Here is a 27845-nt window from a genome sequence, read left to right as displayed (position 1 = left end):
AATTTGCAAAGTAGGCCAGGAAGGCTATCCATTGAACCCAGAGAAGTCACCTGTCTCCACCGCCCCAGTGCTGAGATTACAAACTCCCCACCACAGCCATCTTTTAATGGGTTCTGGGAGTCAAAGGTAGGTCAGGTCTCCATGCTTGTGAGGAATTTCCACAGTATTCCCTCTCTTCTGTGACCGAGTACCTGAAAGCAGCTCTCTGCTTACCCACCCTGAGTGCCACATGGTAAGTGTTTTCTCTGTTCTGCTCTTTCTGATGATTGGAGAAATCTTTTTTTCCAAATGTGTATATTGAAGAAAAATAGGAAGATTGAGAAGGGAATAGCAAACCAAAGAAAATTTTGTAAGTAAAAACATAAATATGCCAATACAGTGAGCCACCGTTACTGAACAACAGACTTGATTCTTGGCATAATGTAGCCTTATCAAATAGAGAAGAACATTTTTAAAGTGCTAAGCACTGTATTGTAGTGCTGAATTCTGATGTAAACCTAGCACATGAAGTTTCACATACAAGGCATCACACACACTGCCCTTGACACTGTCCTTCTCGTGCTTATGGGCTTCCTGCAGCAGTTTCTGTGCTTCCAGAAGCTGAGAAACCTAGGAGTGTAACCTGGTGGTCAATCTTGATCCAATGTTAGGATGACCCTTCCTGGAGGAGTAAAGATTAGGACAAAGCGGCAGTGGTCACAGCAGCTCTGTGTAGCTTCAGCTCTTGTTAGTGTGAGGCCCATGAGCCAAGCTGACACCACAGACGTGAATGTGGTGAGTGACGAGTGGCTGGGCTTTACCACAGGAATGGGGCTGGAGGAAGGCCACTGTGGGCTGGCGGTGTCTGCTCCAGCCTGTCTGCTGGAGGAGGGACCACAGCCGTGTGTCAGCAGTGCTCCTGTCTCCCGGTGCTCAGGCACGGGCAGCACCTGAGGGATGGCTCAGGAGCCTTTGACAGCAGTGCGCACAGCTGCCTTCCCTGTTGCCTTCTGAGGGTGCTAACTGTGATGACTCGTCCACACAAACCCACTGCTTCTGTCTTCCTTCCTTCTGACTTTTGATCCTCCAGTTCATGTTCTCTGTTTCCTATCACCTCTGCTGCTTTAATTCATCTCCAGTCCATTGAGGGGTTGGTTTGTTTTGTTTAGTTATATCCTTTAATATAAAAAGATACCATGCGTTGGATTATGAAAGGAGTGAAAGAGGAATTTGCCAAGCAGCATTATACAATGAAATATGTAGGCTCATCAAATTAACTGTGTGTTATATTTGTTTTAACAGTCTGTGATTTGAAGTGTTTTTACAGTAGTAAAGGTAACTTGTAATACAAACATTTTAGGGCATGTAATGCTGAAGTTAACTACTCACTGTGATAGTTATTGGTCTCTTGTTTTAGTCATAACTATCTAGGTCCATATACTTGTCCTACTTTTTAAATTATTTTAGATTTATTTTCTGAGTCTGAGTAGTTTACCTGCCTATAAGTACATGTGCCACATGCATGCCTGGTGCCCACAGTGGTCAGGAGGGGTCTCAAGCCTCCCAAGTGCTGGTTGGATTGGAAGTGTACACCACTGTGGATAGCTAAGGATAATAGTCCTTTCGAGTCAATGTACATTTTCATATATTCTTGGTAAATTAAATCCCTTAGAACTGGAGCCATGTGGATGCTAAGGAACTAAACCTGCCTCTTGCAAGAGCAGCCAATGCCCCAAACCATCTCTCTAACCCCTATTTATCCTGTTTTTAAAACTACATCTTTGGGGTCTAGAAAATTGGCTTCGTAGTGAAGAACACTTCTCTTACAGAGGACCTGGGTTCAATTCCCAGCGCCCACACAGCAGCTCACAGCCAGCTCCAACTGTAGCCCAGGCCGTCTGATGTCCTCTTCTGACATCTAAGGGTAGCAGACACGCACGTGGTGCACATACACGCAAAGCACTGTACACATAAAATTAATCTAAGTTACTTTAATGGTGGTTTGATTGGCTGCTTTGGTTGTTTTGTTGAGTTTTTGATTTGGGGGTTGATAACCCAGGCTGGCCTCAAACTTGCAGTAATCCTTCCTTCCTCAGCTTTCCAAGTGCTCGGATTACAAGTGTAAACCACCATGGCTGATAGCTAAGAATAATAGTCCTTTTAATTCAGTGTGTATTTTCACATATTCTTGGTAGATTAAATATATTGGTATTCCCTTCTAAACAGCGAAAGCGTGTGTGTGTGTTTTTGTGTGTGTGTGGTGTTTAACCCTGTCTGTTTTTCAGTTCATATAATTCAAGGAGCCACTTTGCCTTATTGGAAGTGTAGGCTATCTTGAATATTTTGGACAAGTTCTGTCTCCTTAGGTGGAAATAATATGAGGAAATGGCTGACTCTTCCTTTCTGCCTGTGTAACTTTAAAATAAAATTCAAATTTCTAGGTGAATTTTGTCAGGAGTAAGTATTCCCTTTGTAAAGGTTACATTGGTCTTGTAGGTGGCCTTCTAAAATTCAGTTTCATTTTATAATCGTGCATGCCTTGGCTCCATGCCCGACCTCCCAGGTTACAGACATTAACAGTAGACCTCACTCGTTAAGGAAATAACACCTCCCTCAAAAACAACGCCTAGAAAACATCGCTAAGTTCCTAACAAGTCACCAAGCCATGTTCACGCTGGACTATAGTAACTTGTGAAGTTAATAGAGACTCAATCTTAAAACCCACCCCACTATTTATAAAGATATCTACCCAAGTTGCAAATGAAGAGCAATGTTGTTTTCTGTTATTTCAAAGAAGAGGTGTTAGGAATAGTCTACTTGTTTGTTTGATTTAGTCTGTTTAATGTAGAGGTTAAAAAATAAGGCATATAAGGTACCTTTAATCTCAACACTCTGGAGGCAGAGGCATAGGGATGTCTGAGTTCAAGGCCAGCCTGGTCTACATAATGAGATCCTATCTCAAACAAACAAACAAACAAAAAAAGCAGGGGCAAAAGCACCTGTATGCAGAGTATCAATTAACACCAAAATTTTACTAAATTTGATAAACTTTCTGTTTTGGAAGATAATTATATATCAAATAACACATTAAACTTAAACTATCTATAATTATTGTACCAAATACAGAAATGACTAAGCCTGACAAAGATTTTCACAAAATCCAGAATGACCATAATTCTGTTGTTCTGTGTAAGAAGGTGAGAGCTTGGAGGGAATTGTGTGACTTAATTAAGCAAGAATAAAACGGAAAGAAGGGAAAGAGGGTGGGAAGAAAAGGCTAGGGAGGTCTGAATTGCAGGCAGGAAGCTATGCTCAAGATCAAAGGAGAAGCATAGAGGCGTAGAGAGGGCCCCCAGTGGAGCAGATGGTATGTGTAAGGCAGTGATTTTCAGATTACATTTTGAGGAGTTCCCACAGAGGCTGGTCTGCAAGGAACATCCTCAAGCACGATGGTGCGGCAGATCCGCTACAGAGTCACCTGCTAGGACATGGAACATGCTGGGGCTGGCCAAAATGTCAGCTGGCCAGGATGGCATGAGCTCTGGGTATTACTGGCCATGAGATTATTTGTTGCTGTGTATTGTATTTAGAGGGTAGGGAGAGAGAGTGCATGTATCACAATGAGAGTATGGAGGTCAGAGGACAACTTCTACCATGTGTGTTCTGGGGATTGCATCCAGGTCATCAGACTTGGTAACAAATGCCTTTACCTGTTACACTTACCTTTGCAGCACTGACAATGAGACTGAAAATAAAGTAGGGAAATAGGTTCATCTATCTCAACAAGGAAGAGCCAACAGGCCTTGGCACAGATTGGATGGTCTAGGGGCAGGAGGTGACAGGCCCATGCAAAGAGAGAAACCAGGCATGCCGCATTGAGTTCCAGTCCACTGATACTGGATTACATGGCAGTGTGAAAGAGACCGCCTGGATGGTGTGTAGGATCTAAAGAGAAGTTGTGCGTGTGTGACTATGTAAAATACAGCTGTGGTGGGTGATTACAGGAATGTTCCTTGTGTGCACAGTGAGGCCCTGGGAACTGGGTTCTGCTTTACCCTTGGACAGTATTCAACTTTGTAGAAGAACTGATGTTAAACTGAAAGCCCTCAGCTCTGTGGCACAGCTATTCCAGACCCAGAGACTGGCAGTCAGTTCTGGTAGGTGGCAATCACAGGGTCCCGTTGCCAGGTAAGGCAAGGATTATCTGTAGCTTTCAGTTGCTGAAGATAAAATTCCCAGCAGGAGAGAACTTGTTTCTCTTCTGACCTGGGGACATAGAGCCACAAACCAAGGCCTGAGGAAACCACCAGGAAAGCACCATCTCAAAGTAAATACATATAAAATAAAAGCTGTGAGCCAGGGAACTAAAAATAGAGATGTAAATATTTACTCAGTGAAAGAAAGATTCATCAGCTGAGACTATAGCTCAGCGATGGAGCACTGCAAAAGGCCCCAGGTTCACAAGGAAAAGAAAGAAAGGCCGGCTGGAGCTTGGCTTTTACAGAGGACCCAGGTTGGGTTTCCAGCTCCCAAGTCAGGTGGCCCACTACCGCCTATAACTCCAGCTCCAGAGATCCTGGTGCCTTTTCGTGACTTGAGTGGGCACCTTTGCTTATGTACACCTACACACATACGCACACACTTAAAAATAAATCATTAAAAAGAAAGAAAAATAGGGCTGTCTCAGCCAGGCATAATAACACATGTCTGTCTAATACCGATTGGGATTTAGAGGCAGAGGCAGAAGATTGCAAGCTCAAGGCCAATCTGGGCTACAGAGCAAGACCTCCATCTTAGGGAACAAGACAAAAATTTTACAGTGGTAAAATCTACCAGAACTGCAAACTGATCAAGGTTAACACACACACTTGATTATTTCTGTTGCTAATATGTGTCCTAGATATACTGTGATAACAGTGGTACCTGGCAAATCGTGAGAACATCAAATTTGAATAGAGACACAGTGACTTGACCAGTACTCAAAACTGTCATAGTGATCAGAGAAAATATGAACTATACAGGCCAAAGAGAGCTGTGAAGATGTGTGAGTGCAGTGTGTTGTACTGTGTGAGAGCCTGGAGCAGAGGAAATGAAGGAGTTGGGTGAAAATGAAGGAAGCCTGGGCCAAGGTGACAGTACATGTTCCCAATGTAAGCTAGTAATGGAGGACGGAGAATGGGATATATAGAAATCATCTGAGTACTTTTTAACTTTATTGTAAAACTTACCTCTAAGATAAAAGGGCTATTTAAAATAATACAGCTAACACCGGGTGGGGTGGAACATTTCTTAAATAGCAGAGTTGGGGATCTCTCAGTTGGAGACCAGCCAGGGCTACACAGAGAAATCATGTCTGGATGGAGGGAAATACTTGTAAACAATTGGAAAAAAAAAATCAGATTTACTGCCTGGCATAACATTTCCTTCCTAGCCAGGTGGTGGTGGCACACGCCTTTAATCTCAGCACTCAGGAGGCAGAGGCAGGCAGAGCTCTGAGTTAAAGGTTAGCCTAATCTACAGAGTTCCAGGACAGCCATGGCTACACAGAGAAACCCTGCCTCAAAATAAACAAACAAACAAACAAACAAATAAATAAATAAATAAATATAAAATTTACTAGTACTCAGGATATTATTTCATTATTATTATTTTATTTATCTGGCATAATTTTTAATCACATATGATTTGAATATGTAAGAAAATGAAATGAAACCCTCTGGAGGTATTTTGAATTAGGCAAAAAGCTACTCTAGGAAGTGTAATGTCAGAGAACCATTTTGCCACGGTGTTGTACGGAATGCCAAATCTCAGATAGTAACCTCCGCTTGTAAACATCATGGGAATTTTCGACACTGGGAATGACACCATTGAGTGATAGTTGAGGACATACATCCCATCTGGAGCACAAATATTAACTGTAAGGCTTTTTCTGTCCTGATGTATCTGTCTATTTTTCCTCATCTGTTTACTAGTCAAGTCCTGTTGGCGATTTAAAGTAATTTATTTGATATGTATTTGAGAATTTCATATACGTACAATGTCTTTTGATCCTAACAGCCTGCACTTCTCCCTCTTGATTCCTCCGAGATCCACCCCCCTGTGCTTAGTTATCTTCATGTATACCACAGTTAGTATTGAGTACGGCCTCACAGTTCTGTCATATACAAAACCCAATGCTGCTCAAGCAGGTGCTTTGAAGTGTGAAGAATTTTTTTTTTACCATGATAGTGTCTGTATGTGTGTGTGCTGAGTTTGCTAGCTGCAGATTAAAAAATAGGATCTCTGTATAATAACAAGCACAAAACATTTTTTGGTAATATGAAAAAATACTTTAAAAGTGTTTTGTTTCAAAAAGCAACTATTTTTTTCTTTCTTTTTTTTTTTTTTTTTCATCATGAAGCTGTTACCTAAAGCATCAAAATGGTCTTTTTGTTCAAAAATGTGTTTTTAGTTTGCTTCTCAGGGTAGACTTGGTTTCTGTGTGACTTTGCAGACATGAATTTGCCATCATCACGTGTTTCTTGTGTTAAATCTTGAGCTGCTGCAAGTACCCCGGTATTGAACTAACCCACTCTTTCCTTTCAGGCTGCTGTTTGGAATGCTCTATCCGGCTTACTACTCATACAAAGCTGTGAAGACGAAAAATGTCAAGGAATATGTAAGTAGTTACCGTAATTCTCATTTAGTGTGTCAACACAAACCTTGAGAAGCCAATGCTGTCCTAGAGAATTTGATTGAGTTTTCTGGTCAAAAGGTGATGTGAGTATTGTCATAAAAATAATCATTTGTTTTAACTGACTTTGAAAACAACTGACAATAAAACTTCAAATAGCCTTCACTGGCCATTGGCACTGGAAGTGGTGTAGCTTTCCCAAGAGGAGTGATGGAGAGCTCCTCATAGTCTGGTCACAGCCGACTTAGGTCCAAGTACCTGCTGGTGGAGAGGGTTTGTCTAGCTTTTGAAAAGGGTTGTGAATCTTGGTGTAGCTTTCTATTTTGATGGAGTACATTTTGAAAGAGTAACAAATGTGTATCTTGGGCATTGAATCAGGAAGGAAGAACTGTGGCTTTTTTTTTTTTTTTTTTTTTTTGGTTACACTCAGGAGCCAGGCTATCCATTTCAAAATGAGCAATCCGGTCGCACTTACTTAGTACTTTCACGGTGATTATGCAGACAGCCCACACCATCTCCTTCCAGCCCTTCCAGTCTACACTGACACCCACCCCATTAGGCAGCCACAGCTCCCTCTCCCCTCCCTCCCTGGAGATGTCCCCTAAACAGAATCTTGTAATGAGTGACCTTTTGTGTTTGGCTTTCCTCGCCTGCCGTGATGTGTTCTCTAGGCTCATCCATGTTTTCACAAATTTCAGTGTTCCATTCCTCTGGCTGGAATAGTGCTTCATTGTGTTGGTAAGCCAAACAATGGGTTGGTTATCTGCTCATCTGCTGACAGACATTTGAATTGTTCTGCTTCTGTCATTTTGTCTGTTATGAATAATGCTGGCACAAACATGCTCATGCGAGCATCTGTTTAAGTGCCTGTTTTGAGCTCTTGGAGGTGAATAACTGTGGTTCTTTGTAAGGAACCTTGGATGGCAGGCTTGTCGTCCGGCCCATCAAGTGATCACAAAGATCAGAAATCCAGTCCTGATTCTTGAGAGTTTCTTTTCAGCTATTTGAGGTTGCATGGAGCCACTGACTAGAACTTTTGTAATTAATCTATTGGACTTTAATAGCTATTTTTCTCTTTTATATAAGGCCAATTTGTGTAATGAAGTATGTGTACACATAGACCCACACACCTCAGTTATAATGGTGAAATAACATTTATGAGAGGTGCTCTGGAATTTATAAATCCTTTATGATACAGATCTCTTGGATCTAGGATTGGGAAAATAGTCTTAAGACATGGAAGCATATTAGGTCATACTAATTTAAATTCTTTTTATAAGTAGCTTGAAGGGACATATTTCAGTATATACTGTAATAAATATTTCAAGTACCGTGTTATAGTACTGGTGTATGTTGCTTTTTAAAACAAGTTGCTTTCCATTTACAGTATTTTTCAAGCTGCCTGTGGTGAAAGACGTGTTTGGTTAGGTTTGTTTTCTGTTTTGTAGTCCTGGGGAAGCAATTTTGTTAGGTTTCTCCTAGAGGTCATTTGCCATCGCTTTTGTAAAAATAAAATGAAAATGAACCACTAGTAAAACAAAGATGCAAAACCTCTCCAGAGACATGGGAAGTATACCACCAAATATTTGTTTCTATAGACGTGAAATACTATCAACTTAGTGCTTTTCGTAAAATACTGTTAATTTAATGCTTTTGGGCTTACTATAAGTGCCACAGCCTTGCACAGTTCCCTAGACAACTCTACTCTACTGTGAAATTCTTTACTTGGAATTCTCTTTCCAATGCTAAAAAGTAGGAATAACCCATCATCTTTAAAATGACATGAAAATCTGGGCCATGGAATATACTACTAGCCAGAGCTTAATAAATCTGAAAATGTTTTTGTGGTGTGTATTCAATGGATCTTTTTCTGATTCTAGTTAACTGTACAGTTGAACTAGGTGGTATGTCTTTCAGCTATGGGCTCATATCCCCATTAAAGCATGCCAGGGCCAGGTATGTGATTTCAGTCATAGCCCTCCAGAGGATAAGACAGGAGAACCAGTGAATACTTGAAGTTAGCCTGGACTACAGAATGAAGCGATCTTGTCCCAAATAGAAAATAGACAGGGCATCAGACAGATAGATAGACACCCTGTCCCAGATAAATAGCTTGACAAGTAGACAGGCGGGTAAATAGATAGATAGATAGATAGATAGATAGATAGATAGATAGATAGATAGATAGATAGAACAGACAGACAGACACTCTGTCTCAGATAGATAGGTAGGTAAAAGATGGATGGATAGATAGATAGATAGATAGATAGATAGATAGATAGATAGATAGATAGATAGACAGATAGATAGACAGACAGATAGATAAAATAACCAAGCTGAGTGGACAGCAGTAAGAATGGGAGAGTGTAAAGTAGAGATAAATTACCTGTATGTATACAGAATGCTGGAAAGGGGCTATTTAGAGGTTGGTCTAATTATAACACAAAGATTAGTCCTTTTACTATGCATCAGGGTTTTTTTGTTGTTGTTGTTGTTTTTGTGTTGTTGTTGTTGTTACATTTTTCTTCTCTTTTAGAGACCTGGTCTCAATAGCTTCACCTGGCCTCTAACTCACTATGAAACCAGCTGGGGTGACCTTGAATACCTCATCCTCTATATTCCAAGTGCTGGGATCAAAAGCATGTCCTACCATGCCCAGCTCCACTTGAAGACATAAGTTTACATGTTTTATTCCTGTAACAAGACACTCAGATGCTTATTATTGGATTGTTTGAAAATGTAAAACAATTGAACATCACATGCTTCTGAGATTTGAATTCTCCCTTATGTGCTAAAAATAACTAAGCCTGCATAAGAGAATCCATTAACATTCAAATTGAAAAATGAAATACATGTATTGATAGCTACACACATGTTGACAAACTAGTGTGTTTAAATATGTAGTGTGTTGTTTTACTGGTTTTTAACAACTCAATACCCTTCTTTTGCAATTCTTGGAACTGAATCCAAGGCCTTGCCTAATTCTAGGCAAATGACCTACACTCCTAATTCTTACACAGTTGTTTTGAAGGGGATTTTTTGTTATTAATAATTTTTCATTGTTTGCTTGGATTTTTTGTTTTGTTTTTTGGGTTTGTTTTGGTTTTGGTTTGTTTGGTTTGTTGAGTTTTTTGTTTTGTTTTGTTTTGTTTTGTTTTGTTTTGTTTTGTTTTGTTTGAGACAGGGTTTCTCTATGTAGCCTTGGCTGTCCTGGAACTTACTCTGTTAACCAGGCTGACCTCAAACTCAGAGATCTACCTGCCTCTGCCTCCTGAGTACTGGGATTAAAGCCACCACTGCCTGGCTATTTGTAGTTTTGCTATGATACTATGATAACAACAATAACAAAACACCAGTTTTCCTAACCGTCTTTTGGGGAGGATCATAGTAGTGAAGAATGATTGACGAGAAACTAGGGAAGTAGAAAGGTGTAGCTAGAGCTGCTTTGATTATTGATTGCTGTGTAACCAAGTCTGCTTTGAACGTACAGTGAACGCTAAAAATCAAAGATAAACAGGCACTCAGCCAGAGAGGAATACAATGCAGCCCTGAAGACCAGTCATCCACTTGTCTAATGGCAAAACTCTGAAAAGCCAAGTTTGAGGTGTTGTGCGTGTTCCCTGGAGCAATGCATGTGTATTTAATTATTCTCCAGGAATTTCAGAATACGTTTGCAAATTACCATGTCTAGTTGCTCTTCTCCCAGTCACCACGCTATTCTAGATGGAAAGCCACAAAATATTTCATCTCAAACATCCCTAGAGTTCAAAGATGTAAAATGGGTCTACCTGGCTGCGTTCCCTCTAGAGGCTCCAGTCTGATGGAAGAGTGGTATCATTCAGAGTTGGAAGCGGCCCACATTTCTTGGCTCCAGGCTCAATCCCTTTGTCTTTACAGCCAACAGCTCAGGGCTAAGATCTTTAGATGCTGCCAGGATTGGCTTTTAGCCTTCCCCCTCCCTCCTCCTTTTGTAAGGTCCTTTATGAATGACTGGGTCCACCCCTCAAGGTTGTCTGATTCTTGGCCTTAATTCCATTTGCCTCCTTATTTTCTCTTTATCATATAACCTAATATACTTACTTTCTAGGAATTAAAACATGGATCTATTCCAGGGAAAGGAGGCAGGATTCTGCCGACCCCATATCCCCACTCATCCTTATTGTCCATTCACCCGTGAGGACCCTTGCAAGACAGCATTGGTCCACACCGTAGCGCTAAGGTTTTTAATGTTCGGTTCATTCTGTTCTACAATGTCCCCCCTTTTACTGTTTTTGTTTTTGAGATAGGGTTTCTTTGTGTAGCTCTGGCTATCCTGGAACTTTCTGTGTACACCCATCTGCCTCTGCCTCCCAAGTGCTGGGATCAAAGACATGTACCACCACACCCAGCCCCAACAATGCTCCTGTTAACAACAAAGGTGATGGGGCTGGAGAGATGGCTCAGTGGTTTAGAGCACTTGGCTCTTGCAAAGGACCTCACTTCTGTTCCCAACAGCCACCTGGTAGCTCCCATCCCTAATTCCAGGGCATCTGATAGCTTTTTCTGAACTCCAAGAGCACCAGGCATGCATATGTGCACATACAGACAGACAGAACATTCATATACATAAAGAAATGTAAATTAATCTTTGGTGGGGGGAATCCAAGACAGGGTTTCTTTGCGTAGGCTTGGCTGTCCAGCTCACAGAGATCTTCCTGCCTCTGCTTCCCTGAGTGCTGGGATTACAGGCATGAACCACTATGCCCAGGTGTAAATTAATCTTTAAAAAAATTAACATAGGTGATACTCTAGCTTCACAGAAACATGGAGGCAGCTTTCACTGCCAGCCAGTAAACAGTCTTGTGATTGATTACATTTTGCTGGCCGTGATGATTTGGCTGTTTTCTATCAAGACCCCCTAAGTTCCCAAAGCAACTGTGAACTGAGAGGTTAAAAAAATTAGATAGGGCAGGGCATCGATGTTGGCACACACCTTTGACCCCAGGGCTCCGGAGGCAGAGGCAGGCGGATCTTTGTGAATTTGAGGCCAGCTTGATCTACAGAGCCAGTTCCAGAACAGCCAGGGCTACACAGAGAAACCCTGTCTCGAAACACCAAGAAAAAAAAAAAAAATAAGTAGGAAGTTTTTGAAAGTTGTGTAAATTAAAAAGAAAGAAAAGTCTTACCAGTCCTTTAAGGATCTTCTTGGGAAAGGTAGAGAATAATATAATGTTCTTGTATTCTCCTTAATTTCACCAAATGTAGCCATACTGTTTGAACTGATTCTGTCCTGCTTGGCTTGGCAGCCCTGTCCAATTCACTTTGGTTTTTTTGTGTGGAAGTTTCTTGGTGGTGATAACCCAGCTTGCATTTCTCTGTTACAATCTCAGCACCTCTTTATGCTGCCTAGTACTGTATCATCTGTTATTGTCTGTCCCCTACCAGAGCAAGTACCATAGGAAGGGCTTTAATAATTTAATTGTCCTATTCTGTACCTATAACAGTAGACGGTATATGGTAATTAATCAGAACTTTTGAATAAATGAACTTGTAAGACAGAAAAGCTGGCTTCTCAGTACCTGCAAAAATGCTAAGTTGTGCTTTGCAAGAGCTTGTGTGTTCCTCCTAGGTGGACTGAGCTGGCTCTCCAGCTTGGATTCTGCTGGGTTGGGGCATGTACAAGCCCGTTCTCAACACTTATCCCCAAACCCATTGTCTCTGTGATATTTAGCCCTGACCTAAATTCTACTGATATCTACTTCAAAAGCCTTTTCTAAAAGCAAACATTCTGGGCTAATTTACTTCTTCCCACCCTAACTACTACCATTCGCCCAAAGCCTGCAAATGGCAGGTTGCACCTGATAAAACAGATGCCGTGTGCAAATCAAAACAAATGGAGAGCACTGTGTATTTTGGCAGCGTTCCTCTCTTCCTTTGCCTATTTTTAAAACAGAGCTTCCCTGGGATATAATTTCCTGTATGGTGCGGCTGATATGGCCTACTTAGACACTCGTGGTCTTGCAGTAATTGAAATGCAAGCTTACCGGAGATTTAATACGGTTTTTGCAAAGTTCTCCAGGCTCATACATCTTAAGACTTGAAAATAAGAGTGTTTACTTCCAAACCATGTGTAATTGCTGTAGCTTTTCTAGGAAACCAGTGTTCTTATTCTAAGAATGTTGGAGAGAGCAGCAATGAAAAGACTGGCTAAACAGCACTTAAAAGTTAAAATCAGACATTTGGTCCTGAGATTCAGGGAACAGGAACAAAGGAAGGACACTCCTTTGGGAGATGACTTGTTAAAAGGCCCAGAAATGAGTCTAAAGTTTTGCTGAGCGTTTGAAAGTGACCTCATTTTTAACTGAGTCTGTAGGTGACAGAGGTGAACATAAAGGCCAAGGGCCGACCAGCTCTAGAGTTCTCATGGCTCGGAGGCAGCTGAAGTTGTCTGGTTTGAGGGCGCTGATTAGAGGGGGAAACAAACTGAAGAGTTCACCTCGCTCATCCTGTTCCCAGCATCCTCCGCCAGGTAGAGGAGGCGCAGAATAGTTCCACTGACCTCCTCAAGTGTTCTGGGTACCCTGTGAGGGCAATTCAAATGTCCATTTGAGGAAAGGGATGTAGTGTGTTGTTCTTTTCAATTTTATTTTTTTATTTATTTGCTTTGTATCCTGGCTATAGCCCCTGCCCCCCGCCTTCTCCTCCCAGTCCCACTCTCCCTCCCTCTTCTCCCCCTATGCCCCTCCCCTGGTCCCCTGAAAGGGGAGGAGAGGCATAATCTAGAATGTTGTGGAGGCTGACCTCAACTCCACGCCTCCTGCCTCACCCTCCTGAGTAGCAGGGACAACAGGCATGTAGCACTATACCCAGCCTGATCTCGCGTTAGTTCTCATTTTTAGACAGTCAGTTGCAGCAAGACGCTCAGTGTGGAAAGGCACTCGCTGCCATGCCTCACAGCAGATGGTTTTTCTGGGACTCAGAAGGAGAGCACCAACTCCCAGCATTCTCCTCTGCATTCCGAGTGCAGGCTGTGGCATGTGCGCACGCACGCACACACACACACACACACACACACACACACACACACGAGTAAATGATTTGATTGTTTTCGAAAAACTTCTTCAGAGGGATGGGAATTGAACATGTGTATTCTAACATCTTGACCCAGATTTTCAAATTGGCATGGTGACTGGGTTGTTGTTGAAAATTTCTATGACTGGTTCACAACCTGTCGGTATCACCCCCTTTGGAGGTTGTACAACCCTTTCACAGGTGTTGCATATCAGATATTTACATTATGATTCTTAGCAGTAGCAAAATTACAGTTATGAAGTAGCAACAAAAATAATGTTATTCTCGGAGGCCACCATAACATGAGGAACTGTGTTAAAGAGTCACAGCATTAGGAAAGTTAAGAACTGCTTTTCTAAGATACCAAATAAGACACATCATTGGTGTGTGCTTGTAAGTATGAATTAATAGGAAATGGATTTTTTTTTTTTAGCCCCAGAAAATTATTTTAAAATTTGCTATTAGTTGCTAGAATTAATATCTTTAGCTGTAAGTCTTGGTTTGGGGGGGTTGGTTTTTGCTTTTATTTGTTTTGGGGGGAGGAGGTTCAAGGCAGGGTTTCTCTGTGTAACCCTGGCTGTCCTGGACTCACTTTATAGACTAGGCTGGCCTTGAACTCACGGAGATCTGCGAGCCTCTGCCTGCCTAGTGCTAGGATTAAAGGGCTGCACTGCCACTTCCCTACTTTATCAACTTAGATTTCATAATAAAATCTTTGTGAACTTGGGACAAGCCCCTTATCTTTCCTTCAGTGAATTAAGTCCTTTTAAATGATGTGACAGTTATTTACAAACCTGATTTTTGATGTGTCAGGTTTACTTACACGCAGTACATATTGATATGCATAAATGAAGTTATATGTATATCTTTTGTTGATGTCATTGATACTGTCAGAATCAAGTATCTTATACTCTGGTTTTCAGCAAGCAATTTCTTCATGGCCACTGTGGGATCCTTACAACAGCCTCATCCTAAGCAACTGTTAGGTGTGAAGAACATTCTGTAGCTGGAGACGGCTCAGAGGTTAAGAACACTTACTGCCTTTGCAGAGGACCCAAGATAGTTTCTCCTACGGCTTTAGAATGCCAATTAGTGAAACTCTTGGCCTTTGTGAAGTAAATTGAGCTTTCCCACGCTCCTTGAGCTGCAGCCCTGTCCCAGCATCCAGTGAAAAAGCTTAAATTGTCCCTGCAGTCACACTACACCTAAAAGCTGGCAGACATCCACTCATATTGAGGCAGGACATTACTGACTGTGGTGTCAGTGGAAATGGACTTTAAAGCGGAGACAGAAACAGTCATTTCCATTAAAGGAAATGTTGCTAAGAAGTTGGAGAGAGGCCTAGCCACCTCCACCCTAGCTCCTAGTGATGGACTAGCTTAAAGTCACAAAAGCTCCAACAACAAAAAGCCTCTCCCTCCATCCTCACTCAGGGAGAGCTATATTCCAAGGCAGCCAGTGTTCAGCCTTCCTGTCTCTGTTCAGAAACCATAACCTCCCACCAGACAAAAACAGATCAAACTCTGTGTGTGTCTGTGTGTGTGTGAGGGGTCAGGGGAGGAACACGAAAGCTCAAGTGTGTAGTAGACCAATTTAAAACCTGAAATGCTGGAGCTGGAGAGATGGCTCAGCAGTTAAGAGCACTGGTTGTTCTTCCAGAGGACCTGGGATCAATTCCCAACACCGGCGTGGCAGCATACAACTGTCTCTAACTGCAGTTCCAGGGGCTCCAATTCCCTCACAGAGACATATACAAGATACCAATGCACATAAAATAAAAATAAATCATTAAAAAAAAACCTGAAATGCTAATAAACATCACAGTTTATATTTTTAGTTGATAGCTTTGAAACAAATACTTTTTAAGGAAGACAAAATACCAACTAACAAAGTATATGTGTGTGTATACATATATATGTGTGTAAAATTAAAAGATAGGCCTTTAAAAGTATGCCTCATGGGGCACACCTATAATCCCAGGACTCAGGGTACCAGAACAGGAGGAGTGGGAATGTGAGGAAAGCCTGGACTATTTAGCGAGCTTCTATCTCTACATATGCACATGATACATGCATATATACCTACATGAACAAACAAAAGGTTCTATACAGAAAGTCGGATGAGTTAAACAGTATAAAGCAAAAGAAATAAAATCCAGGAATTTAGTGTTTCTAAGAACTGTTCACTTACATAAGCTTAATAAAACGAAGAGCAGGCCCTGAGTGCAGTGAGACATGCCTGTGTCTCATTTTTGTGAGGCAGAGGCAGGAGAATCATGAGTTCTAAACCATTTTGGGCTGCATTGTTAGACCTTATCTCAGAACATAAACAACAAAAGAAGACACTTGCAAGAGGGAAGGTGGGGAGAAATTAGCACAAGGATTGACAAACAAAAGAAATTTAACCAAGATGTGCTAAATTTAAATATTAAGGAAAACACTACTAAAAACTTTTATTACAGAAAAGTTTTCTTTTTAAAAACTGAGAAATTTGGGTGCCAGAGAGATAGCTCAGACGTTACGAGCACTTGCTGCTCTTACAGAAGACCCAGGTTTGGTCCCCAGCACCCTTGTGGCAGCTCACAGCCCCCTCTAACTCCAGTTTCAGGGCATCAGACCACCTATTCCGGCCTCTGTGGGCACTGCATGTGTGGAGGACACACACTGGAAAGATACTCATACCCATGAAAGGAAAATAATATTTTAATGAGGTAGTTCCTAATTATATCAGGTGTACCTGACTTTGTTGCTTTTCAGCTGAAGGTCACATATTTTACACGGTGAATTTTTTTTCTGCAAAATGCTGGAACCTGTCTTTTGAATGCTAAGACAACTGGCTTTCCTTTATGGTTTTAGACACACCAAGTCTTTACTATGGCTGCAGTAATCAGATCGTCAACCATGTGGACCTGCCATTGCCAAAGGTTTTTTAAAAAACACAGAAGCCACAGCTGTTTCTGAAGATTTCCACTAAAACCAGTCAAGTCCTTCCCTACAACCTGGTAGAGCTTGAAGGACACACAAGCATCATGAGAATGTCGGGAGAGGAAGTCCTTTGGAACAGCTGTTCAGAAATCTCCTACGTGCTGAAATAAGTTTTAGCTTAAGTCATGTTCTTTTGATAATCAGAATGGTTAAGTAAAACAAAAGAAATCACTTTAAAAACGCAGATAAACAAAAACATATATCCTGACTCTGCAAGTCAAGCAGGAAGAGCTACTCACAGGCCACAGGTAAAGACAGAGTTGAGAAACCTGTCTTTTCCAAAGGTTCTGGCAGGTTTCTTTCTAGTGAAGGTCTGACTTAAGCAGATTTTATTCATCTGGGGGCAAGGAGGACTCGTACAGCCCAGACTAGTCTGAAACTCCACCAAGAATGATCTTGAACTTTGCCTGTACCTCCTAAATGCTCAACTCACAGGTGTGAGCCCACGCACCTGCTTTCTGCAGTCCTAGCTACTGAACCCAGAGCCTCATGCTGGGCAAACACTGTACCAGCTGAGTTCTGTACACAGCCCCAGACCTCCTCCTTGGGAAGGAACCTTCATCATGTATCCACATCCAAGCGGCTTTGGACTTTTAGTTGGGAAACAACAGAATACTCTTCCTGAACTTTGGGGAAGAGAAACTTGACTGGCTGCCCTTCCCTCCATTGTGCAATGCTCCTATTGCTACCATGAACAACCCCCCCCCAACACACACACACCCTCAAGAACCAGATTGATGGCTAAAGGCACTTTCTACTTTTTTTTTGAACCTTATGATAGTGGTAGTTGTTTGAATTTCTTTTTGAGACAGGATCTGACTTTGTAGAACAAGCTCTCTTGGAAATTACTATGTTGCCCAGGCTAGCCTCAAACTCAAAGATACACTCCTGCCTCAGGCTTTAGGGTCTTTAGGGGTTTTAGTGTGAGTCACCATGCCTGGCTCTTAAATGAAAAAAATTCAGAGTCAGGGAATGTTGCCCTCTGTTCTAGTTGGTACTGTGAGAACTGCTTGGAGCCTGCCAGGGTAGCTCTGGGCTTTAATGACCACATATACCCCCCTGTGATCTTATTTAAATGCAGATGCTGGTGTAGTAGGTCTGGCATAGACTTGAAATTCTTCGTCTCCAGCCAGGGCTCTGTGCGTGGGCTGAACTCTGACCCCACATCCAAAGCATATGTGGATTTTGCTTTTAAATGTCTGGCTATTCTCTCTGCACACTGTGCTGAGGGGGTCTGGAAGTCTGGGTGACTTGTTTTGAATCCTCAGGAGATTGTGTATGTGGGGTGGGTGGACAGGGAAAGGGAGATGAAAAATAGAGTTTTAAGGGAGGAAGGAAATTGGGAGAGAAGGCAAGAAAGGGTAATGGAAGTAAATGTGAACAAAGCCCGGTCTATATATATATATCCAGGAAAATGCCATAGTAAATTCCAGTATCTCAATGAAAATTACTTTTTAAAAAAAGATGTTGCTGGCCTGGTGTGATAGCACACAACTTTAATCCCAACACTCAGAAGGCTGAGACAGACTGATCTCTGAGTTTGAGGGCAGCCTGGTCTACAAAGCAAGTTCCAGGCCAGCCAGGGCTACACAGAGAAACCCTGTCTTGATGTTGCTGTAGGCCGTAGGCAGCTTTCCACCATGCACCAATTCATTCTTCTTAAAGTTCTAATAGATTCACCTGTACAAAGGAGCGCTAGCAGATTATTTGCTTTAGAAACATGTAAATTGATTAGCAGCTTGGAATATAAACATACTCTAACACAGTTAACCACACAGTACAATCTGAGTCAGACTTCCTTCTGGTCTCCATGTTTTGAGGCTGGCCTAGTGGCTGTGGGTGAAGCTTCCCTGTCAGTAGGCACCCTTTGTTCTCCGATTTCCTCTAGAGCGGTGGTTTTCAACCTGTGGGTCATGACCCTCTTTGACATACTGTTTTCTCCAAAAATATTTACATTATGATTCATAATAGTAGCAATATTACAGTTATGAAGTAGCAAGAAAAATAATTTTCTGGTTGGGGGTCAACACCGCATGAGGAACTGAATTAAAAGAGTCACAGCATTAGGAACATTGAAAACCACTATCTGAGAGCTTTGCTTGGCACTGACTCCAGGGAGCTATGTGTGCCCACCCCAGTGCGGACTTTGGTTCTCTCTCTGGGATGGAGATGCTTGTACGACTGCTTGGGATGACTCAGATTAGAAGAGTAGTGGTCCAAGATGTTGGAATGCCAAGGAAGAGAGGAATACAGCCTCCAGGGGAGTCAGGGTCATTGGCAGGATGGCCAGACAGCCCACTCTACTCCTCTCTGTGGGACTCGCTGCTCCCCTTTTAAAACCCAGAGAAATTCTGAATGATATTAAACAGAATGGTGTGTCTTATAAGTACGTATTTTCCCAAATAAATCAAGAGGACTTTAAACAAAGGGGGAGAGGAGTAAAGTGTAAATTCCCAGCCAGTGTGGATGGAAAGAGTTATCTTGGGGCTGAGAAGCCATCCTTTCCTTCCCATGTGCTCCTGAGAGCAGTTTCCCAAAGCCGGTCCTGAATTTTGCATCGTTTTCAACACTTCTTAAATTAATTGTCATCTAGTTTTGAAACATTTCTGCACTTTTCCTTCTCTTGAGTTTCTCAGACTCAGAGGAGATGAAGCACACAGGGCTCCTGTAATTCATTGGTCCTGGAGAGATGAATACAATCAGACAACAGAAACGTCTGTCTGTTTTCATTCACTTGGGCACCAGACGCATCAATCTGACATGCAGCCCCACCCTTCAGAGGCCTGGGAAACTGTATGCTGCTCATGCTAGTGTGAGTTCAGTGCAACTCCCAACCAGGAGTGGTGATGAGCAACAGCAGTTAAGGCATTTACATGAGACAGGGCAGGCAGGGACCCACCTGCAAACAGAGGCAGCCCAAACCTAACCTATTTAACCCCACATTCTGTCTGTATTCAAAAAAGCCATTCAGGGCTGGCAAGGTGGCTCAGCAGGTAAATGCCCTTACGGGTGACACCTAAGCTCTATCGAAGGAGCCCTGTCAAGCAGAAGACAGACTCTTTGTGTCCAGATGCAGTCTGCCCACATCAAATATAGCTGATTTTCTACCATGCCTCTAACTTGGCACATCTCTGAGAGAAAAAAAAAAAAAAAAAAAAAAAAAAACCCATAGCAGAGCCATCTGGGTTGAATAAAAGAGGGAGTTTTTCTGTTTGATTTCTCACATTTTGTTCCTCTTTGTTTTAAAGGGGGAGAAAATTGTTGTGAAATCACCAAATTATTGCATAATTGTTCATGAAACAGGAGGAATCTTTTTCAGATCTATGCTGTTTCCGAGGAATCCTCATCCGAGAATTTCTCCATCCCCTCTGAAATGTGGTGCTCTGGGAAAATTGATTCAACTGAGTAACTAATAATGTCCAGAAAATACAGTTCTCTTTGGGTGGTCTGAAATTCAGCAGTGTTTATTTCCTTTTGGATTCTGCATTGTTTTTTTGGTTTGTTTTTTTTTTTTTTCTTCTTCTTCTTTTTTTTTCCCACTGGAGCATATTTTAGCATTTATGCTCCAGGCTTACTTACTTAGTGGTTATAATTGAAATCATTAGGCACAAGTGAGTGAGTGAGAGTTTGTGTGTGTGTGTATGTGTGTGATTGTTTGGTTGGTTGATTGATTAATTGATTGGTTTAAGACCAGCATTAGTGGCTTTATGATTGGGAAGATTGGGGAATGTCTTGATGATGCAGAAATAACTGACAAAATAATTACTTTTTGTATGCTATCAACTGCCACTTGCAGCCCGTAGTTACTTGTTTGAGTCTTATCAATTAAAACCTTACTTTCTTTTTAATTTCACTTATTCTTATTGTGTGTACATATGGCAGTCAAAGGGCAACTTTGTAAAGCCTGTCCTCTCCTTCCACCTGTATGTGGAATCCAAGGCTCAGGTCATTGCACTGACTTACACTCCAAGGCAAAAACTTTGCCCACTGGACTTTTCCCTTTTTACTTGACCCCAGACCTTTAAGAAAGAAGCCAGGCCTGGTGGCTCCTGTAATCCCAGTGCTCAGGGGGCTGTCATTACTCCTTGGCTACATTGTTGAGTTCCATGCCAGCCTGGCCTGCAGACCTGGCCTGAGAAAATAGGAATTGCTCAGTAGGATTGTTCTGTGCCTGCTTTACCAGGCAAAAAGGGTACTGGGAACATAATGAGCAGGACAGGTTTCATCCCTCTCTCTTCTCTTAGTGAAATGGCTGAGACAGGTGTTACATAAGCCAAACACAATGCGCAGATTTACATATGACCTTCGAGGGGCCTTAGGAAGGGTCAGTAACTAGGAAAGCCTTTTCCTTAAGAACTAAGTTTCACTCAGTCAACACAGAGAATAATACATAGTATATAAAGATTTTAGTAGTTATATCTGGATTAAACTGCCTATTGTAATTATATATCCTCTTATATTCATACCTTACCATGAAAGCTCCTTGAGAGCAAGAAAACCTTGCCATAATAGTTTGTGACTCTTTCATATCGAAGACTTTGTGCATAATAGAACCTAAGTAATATTTGTCAAATTAACTTATCAACTCGACTTTTCTAATCACACACTGTAAGTTACTACAGTTGTATCATTTAACATATTATCATCATTGCTATTATAATACCACTCCAGTAATGGAATAACAAGAGCAAGTTATATAAAGAAGCAATTTAAGAAAAAAACATTTCTTAGCTAACATGACATTACCATTATCCATGGATCTTAAAACTTGTAGCATGTGCTGGTAAACCAAAAGGTGATTCTGGTCCATCCCCCCCAATCCCCACCTTCCACCCCACCCCATCCCCGTGCTTGTTGTGTGCGTGTGTCCAGGCATACCTGCTGTCAGTTTCTACAATGGGACTCTGAAGGGAGTTTCAGCAGTTACAGTGCATCCAGTACTGTGTGTGTTTACCCTGGGGTCGTCATCAAATTTCTTCCTAGGGATATAGAACATAAAACTTCTTTTGTTGAAAAATGTTCAAAGATCTACGAAATGAAGCCACTTTTCTTTTGGCTCAGGGTAGTGTAAACGAGTTCCCATTAAATGGAGCATGGTCTTCCGATAGCACATTTTGCCTCTGGGTATGTTCGTCTTTCAGTACTGCTCAGGCTTTAAATGCCCTGTAAGTCCTCTGGGAAAGTGGAGCTAAGAACTCCATCACATGACTGTCTGGATTTTTGAAATGCTAAGGCTTATCAAAACCTTATGGATTTGGAGCAATAATAAAGCAAGTGCTGGCAAGGAACATCTGCCCATGCACTGTGTAACTGGAATGTCACTTTAGGTACTGTGGTTTCATATCACAGATGACTTTCTAATCCTTCAAAGAACTTGCCTAATTAGGGGGCTTATTTTCTTGGCAAATGAATTTCTTTTGATATCTGAATGATTTTGAGGTTCTGTTTGGGCTGAGGGTGTAGCTCAGGATGCTGCCTTCCTCATTTACTTTTTACCTTTTAAAAAAATATTTGAGACAGGGTCTTTCTCTGAAGCCACAGCTCACCAACTCAGCCAGGCTGGCTGGCCAGGCCGGGGAAACTGATTATTAACGCTTCCCTGGCTCTGCGGTTGCAGACTCACATCCCCACGCTTGCCTTTCTGTTTGTTTGGTTTTATGTGTATTGGTATTTTGCCTGCCTGTATGTTTGTGCATCCCATTTGTGCAATGCCAGGAGGCCAGAAGATAATGTTGGGTCTCCTAGGAAGACTGGAGTTATAGACGGCTATGAGCCACCAATGGGGTGTTGGGTACTGAACCAGGGTCCTCTGAAAGAGCCACCAGTACTCCTTAACTGCTGACCCATCTCTCCAGCGCCCGTCCTGGCTTTTTTTTACGTGGGCCTGTATGATCCAAACTCAAGTCCTCATCCATGCATGCATAGCAAGCACTTTCCCAACAGAGCCGTCTCTACAGCCTCTTGATAAAAACTAGAAGCATCTGATTTTGTCACAAGCATGTAGGTGCTCTCCTGGGAAGAAAGCAGAGAAGGCAGAGCTGAGCAGAGAGCTGCATCCTCATCCTCCTGTGGCTGTCAATTTGCCCCTCAACCTTTGGGTACCTTTCCGGCCTTCTCTCAGAATAAGTAGGTTTACTTCAAGCTCTATGCATGGCTCTAACAATTATCTGATTTTTTTTCCCTAGTGAAGATGATGGGGGATGGTGAGCAATACTGGTAAAATCCCATGCACTGAGAGTTAGCAAACCCAGTGAGAAACCACACCTCCCAAGGGATCCCAATCAGAGTTTAGAGTTGTTTTCCTCTGGCTCTGGCTCTGTCTGCTGTGTGAGAATGTCACTTTCCCTACCCTCCAGTTGCTTCCCAGATACTTGGTAGACTCCCTGAGGACATCTCAGCTCGAGCCCCTGAAAACAGTCTCCATGACTGGAGGCATTGTGCCAGCCGCCACTAACCAGGTGTTAGATGTGCCCCAGGGAGCCTATAAGAGTGCTCTGGGGATGCATCCCAACTCTAGAACCCTTGCTTTGATCCCCCAGCCTCTCCGTCCCTGCAGGTTAGCGTGGGGCCTCACCTACGGGCTAAGGAGCTTTGCTTTGTGACATGCGGCGAAGAGTGTGGTGACAGAAGGGATGTGGGATCTGCTCTGTCCTGTGCCCGCCCATCAGGAGGCGAAGCCTTCATTTCAGGGAGGAATCCTCCTCCCACAGCTGTTTAAGAACTTGAGCTCTGCCCACCTTCAGCACCGCTTCCGAGGCTACTCTGCTCACTGCTAGCTAGCAGGAGGAGGAGAAGGCCTGGAGATGCGCACACACACTGCCGCAGCTCACGCTCCCCGGGTGAGAGGTGGACACTTAGCCCCACACACCCTCAAGGGAGCTGAGGAGCCAGGCGCTCAGTCACCTTCATATGCCTCTCCTCCACTGCCCTGGATGTCTTACTGCACTACGCCAAGTAGGTGAAGGCATCATTGGTCAGTCTGACCAGCCTTCCCTAAGCAGCACCTTTTCTTGACCATAAAAGGAACTTTTTGAGAGCAAGTGGTGGTGCCCATCTTTAATCCAAGAACTCAGAGACCGACACAGGCAGATCTCCACGAGTTCAAGGCCAACCTGGTCTACAGAGCTAGTTCCAGGACAGGCTGCGCTATAGAAAGAAGCCCTGTCTCAAAATAACACACAAACAAAAAACTTGACTAGATCTTTCTAGTTCTTCCTCAAGCCACTCTTAACAAATGGCCCGTCTTCTGCTGCAGACCAGAGACAGGGTCTACCTCCTTCAGTCCTCTTCCCTACTTCCCTACATCTAGACCTCTTCTCTACACAGCATATTTTTTCCTTCCGTTTCCCTTTGTCCTAGCAGAGAATGCACGCTTGCTTCTTCCTTGGAGGCTTTCTTCTTTTTACCTACATTCCTTAGATTATTCTTTTCTACCTCATCTGATACTGAATCTCTCATAATTTCAGTTTTGTTATAATCTCATTAAAATATTAAAAACCTGTGGGCCAAAATTGCTGGCTGTGTTTCTTGCCTTTTTTTTTTTTAATTGCATGTATTTGTTTATGTGGATATGTGTGTACTTGTTCCTGTTTGTGTAACAGAACAAATGTGGAGGTCAGAGGTCAATTTACAGGATGAAGTCACTTCTTTCTCTCCTATTGTGGAGGTACTGGAGATTGAATTCCGGTCATCAGGCTTGATAACAAACTCCTTTATTTTTTGAACCTGTCTTTTTCCCTTGACAAGTAGGTAGTAAAATTGGATACAGTTGTATCAGTTCATGTCACTGCTAATGATGGCACCTCAGTCCTTAGGAATTAACTATATTATGTTTTATATGAAAGAGAGTTCGAAAGTGTGTGCGTTCAACTTGGTGCTTATGGGTGTGCATATTGCCTTGTTGGGCAATTTATCTCTTAGGAATCACAGCTATAGTATCACACTGAGTGATTATAGAGCAGGGCGGAGTAACACAGACTTGCTAGGCTACAGCAAGTACTGGCAGTTCAAGACTCTGCTGTGAAGAGGAAGGAGGAGGGAAGGACTTGGCATCGTATGAGATATAAGTAATCTAGAGATGGTTTAATGTATACAAGAGGACGTGCACTGGTTACAGTGAGTTGCTTTATAGGTGAGGCTTGAGTGACAGCAGGCTCTGAATCTCAAGGGATGAGAAACAGTCCCTGCAGAGGCAGAGAGGTCTATATACCTGCAAAGGACAGTCAGGGTGGTGCTTTTCCCAGGGATGACTGCTCTTAACACTAACCCTGCTATTAGTATTTGCATCTGATATAATTTAGGTCTTTGCCTTCACATGTCCTTCGTTACAGTTTTATGAGCTACCTGTTCTGTTTTTTATTTTGTTTTTTAACCTTGACTTCTGGTATTTCCTCTGAGAAAAAACTTAAACAGAGGCTGGGTGGCCTTGAGACGCAGTTTTCATAAAGCTTTGCCAAGTGATCATTCCATGTAAAATCCCAACCAGATCTGTTACTGTGACAATACGGCAGCACGTTTCCAAGGCTAACTTTCTCTGTGGTTGCTCCAGTGAACAGCACTCACTCGCTGAGTGACATTTAGTAATTGCATAAGTTGACGCACATTTAAGGTCCATATTTCTGGTAAGGAAAAAACCCACTTGCATTCAAGAGAACAGATTGTCAAGGAATTTGTTCACAAAAGACAAATTCATACTATAGAGTTTTGTTTATATAAAATTATAGTTAGTACGAGGCATGATGTCTCATGCCTGTGCTCTCAGAAAGCTGAGACAGGAGGATTGTCGCATGTTTGAAGCCACTATGGGCTACAAAGTAAGGCCTGTCTAAGAAAAATAAAATAAAATAAAATACTGTTCAGGCCACAGGAGGAAATTTCTGCAATGTACTGTTGATGACATAGTTTGGTGATGGTTTAGTTTAACTTCAAAGGAAAACCTTTTCTTCCACTTTAAAAAAAAAATGACCTTAATGCTGGAGATTTGGCCCAGTAGATAAGAGCACTCACTGCTCTCGGAGAGGATCCGGTTCAGTTCGTGATACCCTTATGGCGGGCTCACAATCACGTGTACCTCAGTGTCCAGGGTGCTGTTGTGCCGTTGGTACTGCTGAGAAATGTCAGGGCACCCACATCCTAGGCAAGCCCTCCACCACTAACTACATCCCCAGCCTTGAGTTACAGTTTGGTGTTTTCTGTGACATAAGCCAAGCGAACGTCTATCTCAAAACTGAGTAGTTAATAAGGACATATTAGAACAGGGCCCCACACTCCAGGATTCATGAAAATGCCACCATGCGACCCATTACTGTAAGTGCTAACTTTAAAGAATTTTTTTTTTTAACATGGCACAGTATTCTAGCTGCTTATCAGGGCACTGGTGTGGTTGGGAATGAGGGGAGCAGTGGGTTTGCCTGGGCTCCTCCCGTGTTCCCTCTGTATGTGGCTAGCCCATCCAGAATCAGCCCGCCTTAACTATGGCAAAAGCAATTGCTTTTCCCAACTCATCGTGTTGCTCTGGGGGTTAAAAGCATTGTTTCTATATTATATACTTAGCAGTCTCAAGCCCAGTGGGTGTGGGGTTGTGTATTTTCTTATGTTGTTGAGGAGGAAAACAACAAGCAAACAACAATAAAAAAAACTGAACCTACTTAAAAGAAAATGTATGTGCTGGCACTGAAGAAAAGCCGTAAGTTTGGCAGAAGTTGGTGAGTTTAAGAATAATTCATCTGGCATCTGCCTATGAAAGGCCGTAGTGCCAAGAGACAGCAGAGGGTGAGGGACTAGGTAGGATGCCCTCCTTCAGCAGACAGGAAATCAAAATTTCCCGAACTGCTTCTGTGGGATTGGAGTGGAAGAAGCAACTGTCCTTAGGTACTCGACTGAGTGACAGGTTTTATGGATTTGTCATTAACGAAAGTAACAGTCCTATGCTAGTTCTTTGGCGTGTGAACAAATTTTGTGCATGAAAAAAAGAAGGCAAAATTTTACGTATTTACTGGAGGCAAGGTCTCTATGCAGCTCTAGCTGGCATGGAGCTCGCTCTGTGAGCCAGGTTGTCCTCAAGCTCACAGAGATGCCGTCTCTACCTCCCTGGTACTAGGATTAAAGACGTATGTCATCACGCCCAGATAAAGGCAGAGCTCTAAGGACTCATGAGCACTACCTGTCACCTGTCTTGTGCTGTGTTATTTATGTGTACATTACATGGTTCTTTGATTCTGGCTGCTCAGTTACATTGTATCAGGACTCCAGATTTGTTGTTGACTCTGTATCCCAAGATTCTTGGTGTAGTCATGGCCCAAATTTACACATAAAGCCTGTTGCAAACTGAACCACCATCCTCTGCATTGGACCTCATTGTATTACATATCCGGAGACACATGTACATTTACATAAAATTATTCAGAGCAAATAATTTCTTTTTTTAAAAATATAGTCCCACGCTGTAATCCAGGCTGCTATGCAATTCACTGTGGAGCACAAACTTATAGGGAGTCCTCCTGCCTGGGCATCCACAGATGCTGGGTTTCGGGTGTGAGGAACCAGGTCCAGCAATCGCCTCAGCCAGTTGGCTCATGAGTGCTTTTATGACTCCAGGTCCGCTGGATGATGTATTGGATCGTCTTTGCCCTCTACACTGTCATTGAAACGGTGGCCGATCAGACGCTGGCATGGTAAGTTCCACAGTTCTGAGGGACTCAGGTGCTTTCCAGTACCCCGAGTTCTTATCCCGTGCTTGCTTTTTCACTGTGAGAAATAGATCAAGCAGCCTAATTACCCAGCATCCTCTTCTTCCTCTGTCTTCCCCGTGACAACAGTGCTTTCTGTGGAGACCGCCCTCATGAAGGCAGCTCACTGAGCTAATTCCTGCCCACCTCCCTCTCCCACTAGCATCTTAAAATAGAGAACCTGGCTGTCATCATCTGCTTTCCACACTCATGACTTCAGACTGTTTTTCTCCATGGCTTCCGAAATGACTCTTCTCCAATCCGTAGCATCTGTCGTAGCCCTCCCTCCCCTCCCAGCCCTGAAGCTCTGAGGCACGAACGGTGAGACAGCACGTCAGCAGCCACGCGGACACCCACCCACTCGACGGCAGCTCCCTGGATCTCCATCCAGGCAACACGAGGCATAATGACAACACGTTCGTTCCCTCATTG

The 27845-nt window shown here is 42.7% G+C and overlaps 1 protein-coding gene across 1 annotated transcript in view; it reads left to right on the top strand.

Moving 5' to 3' along the window:
• The window catches only part of Reep3 (receptor accessory protein 3), a 78580-nt gene that overhangs the window by 26644 nt on the left and 24091 nt on the right, over positions 1 to 27845 (top strand). The window contains exons 2-3 of the mRNA XM_055598916.1: positions 6565 to 6637; positions 27283 to 27359. Of these exons, the coding sequence (XP_055454891.1) occupies positions 6565 to 6637; positions 27283 to 27359 (150 nt within the window). The remainder of the gene's footprint in view (positions 1 to 6564; positions 6638 to 27282; positions 27360 to 27845) is intronic.

Source organism: Psammomys obesus, unplaced genomic scaffold (genome assembly GCF_907164565.1).
Source record: "Psammomys obesus unplaced genomic scaffold, mPsaObe1.curated_primary_1811, whole genome shotgun sequence".
NCBI classification, from domain to species: Eukaryota; Metazoa; Chordata; class Mammalia; order Rodentia; family Muridae; genus Psammomys; species Psammomys obesus.
This window is presented reverse-complemented; position numbering and strand designations above follow the sequence as displayed.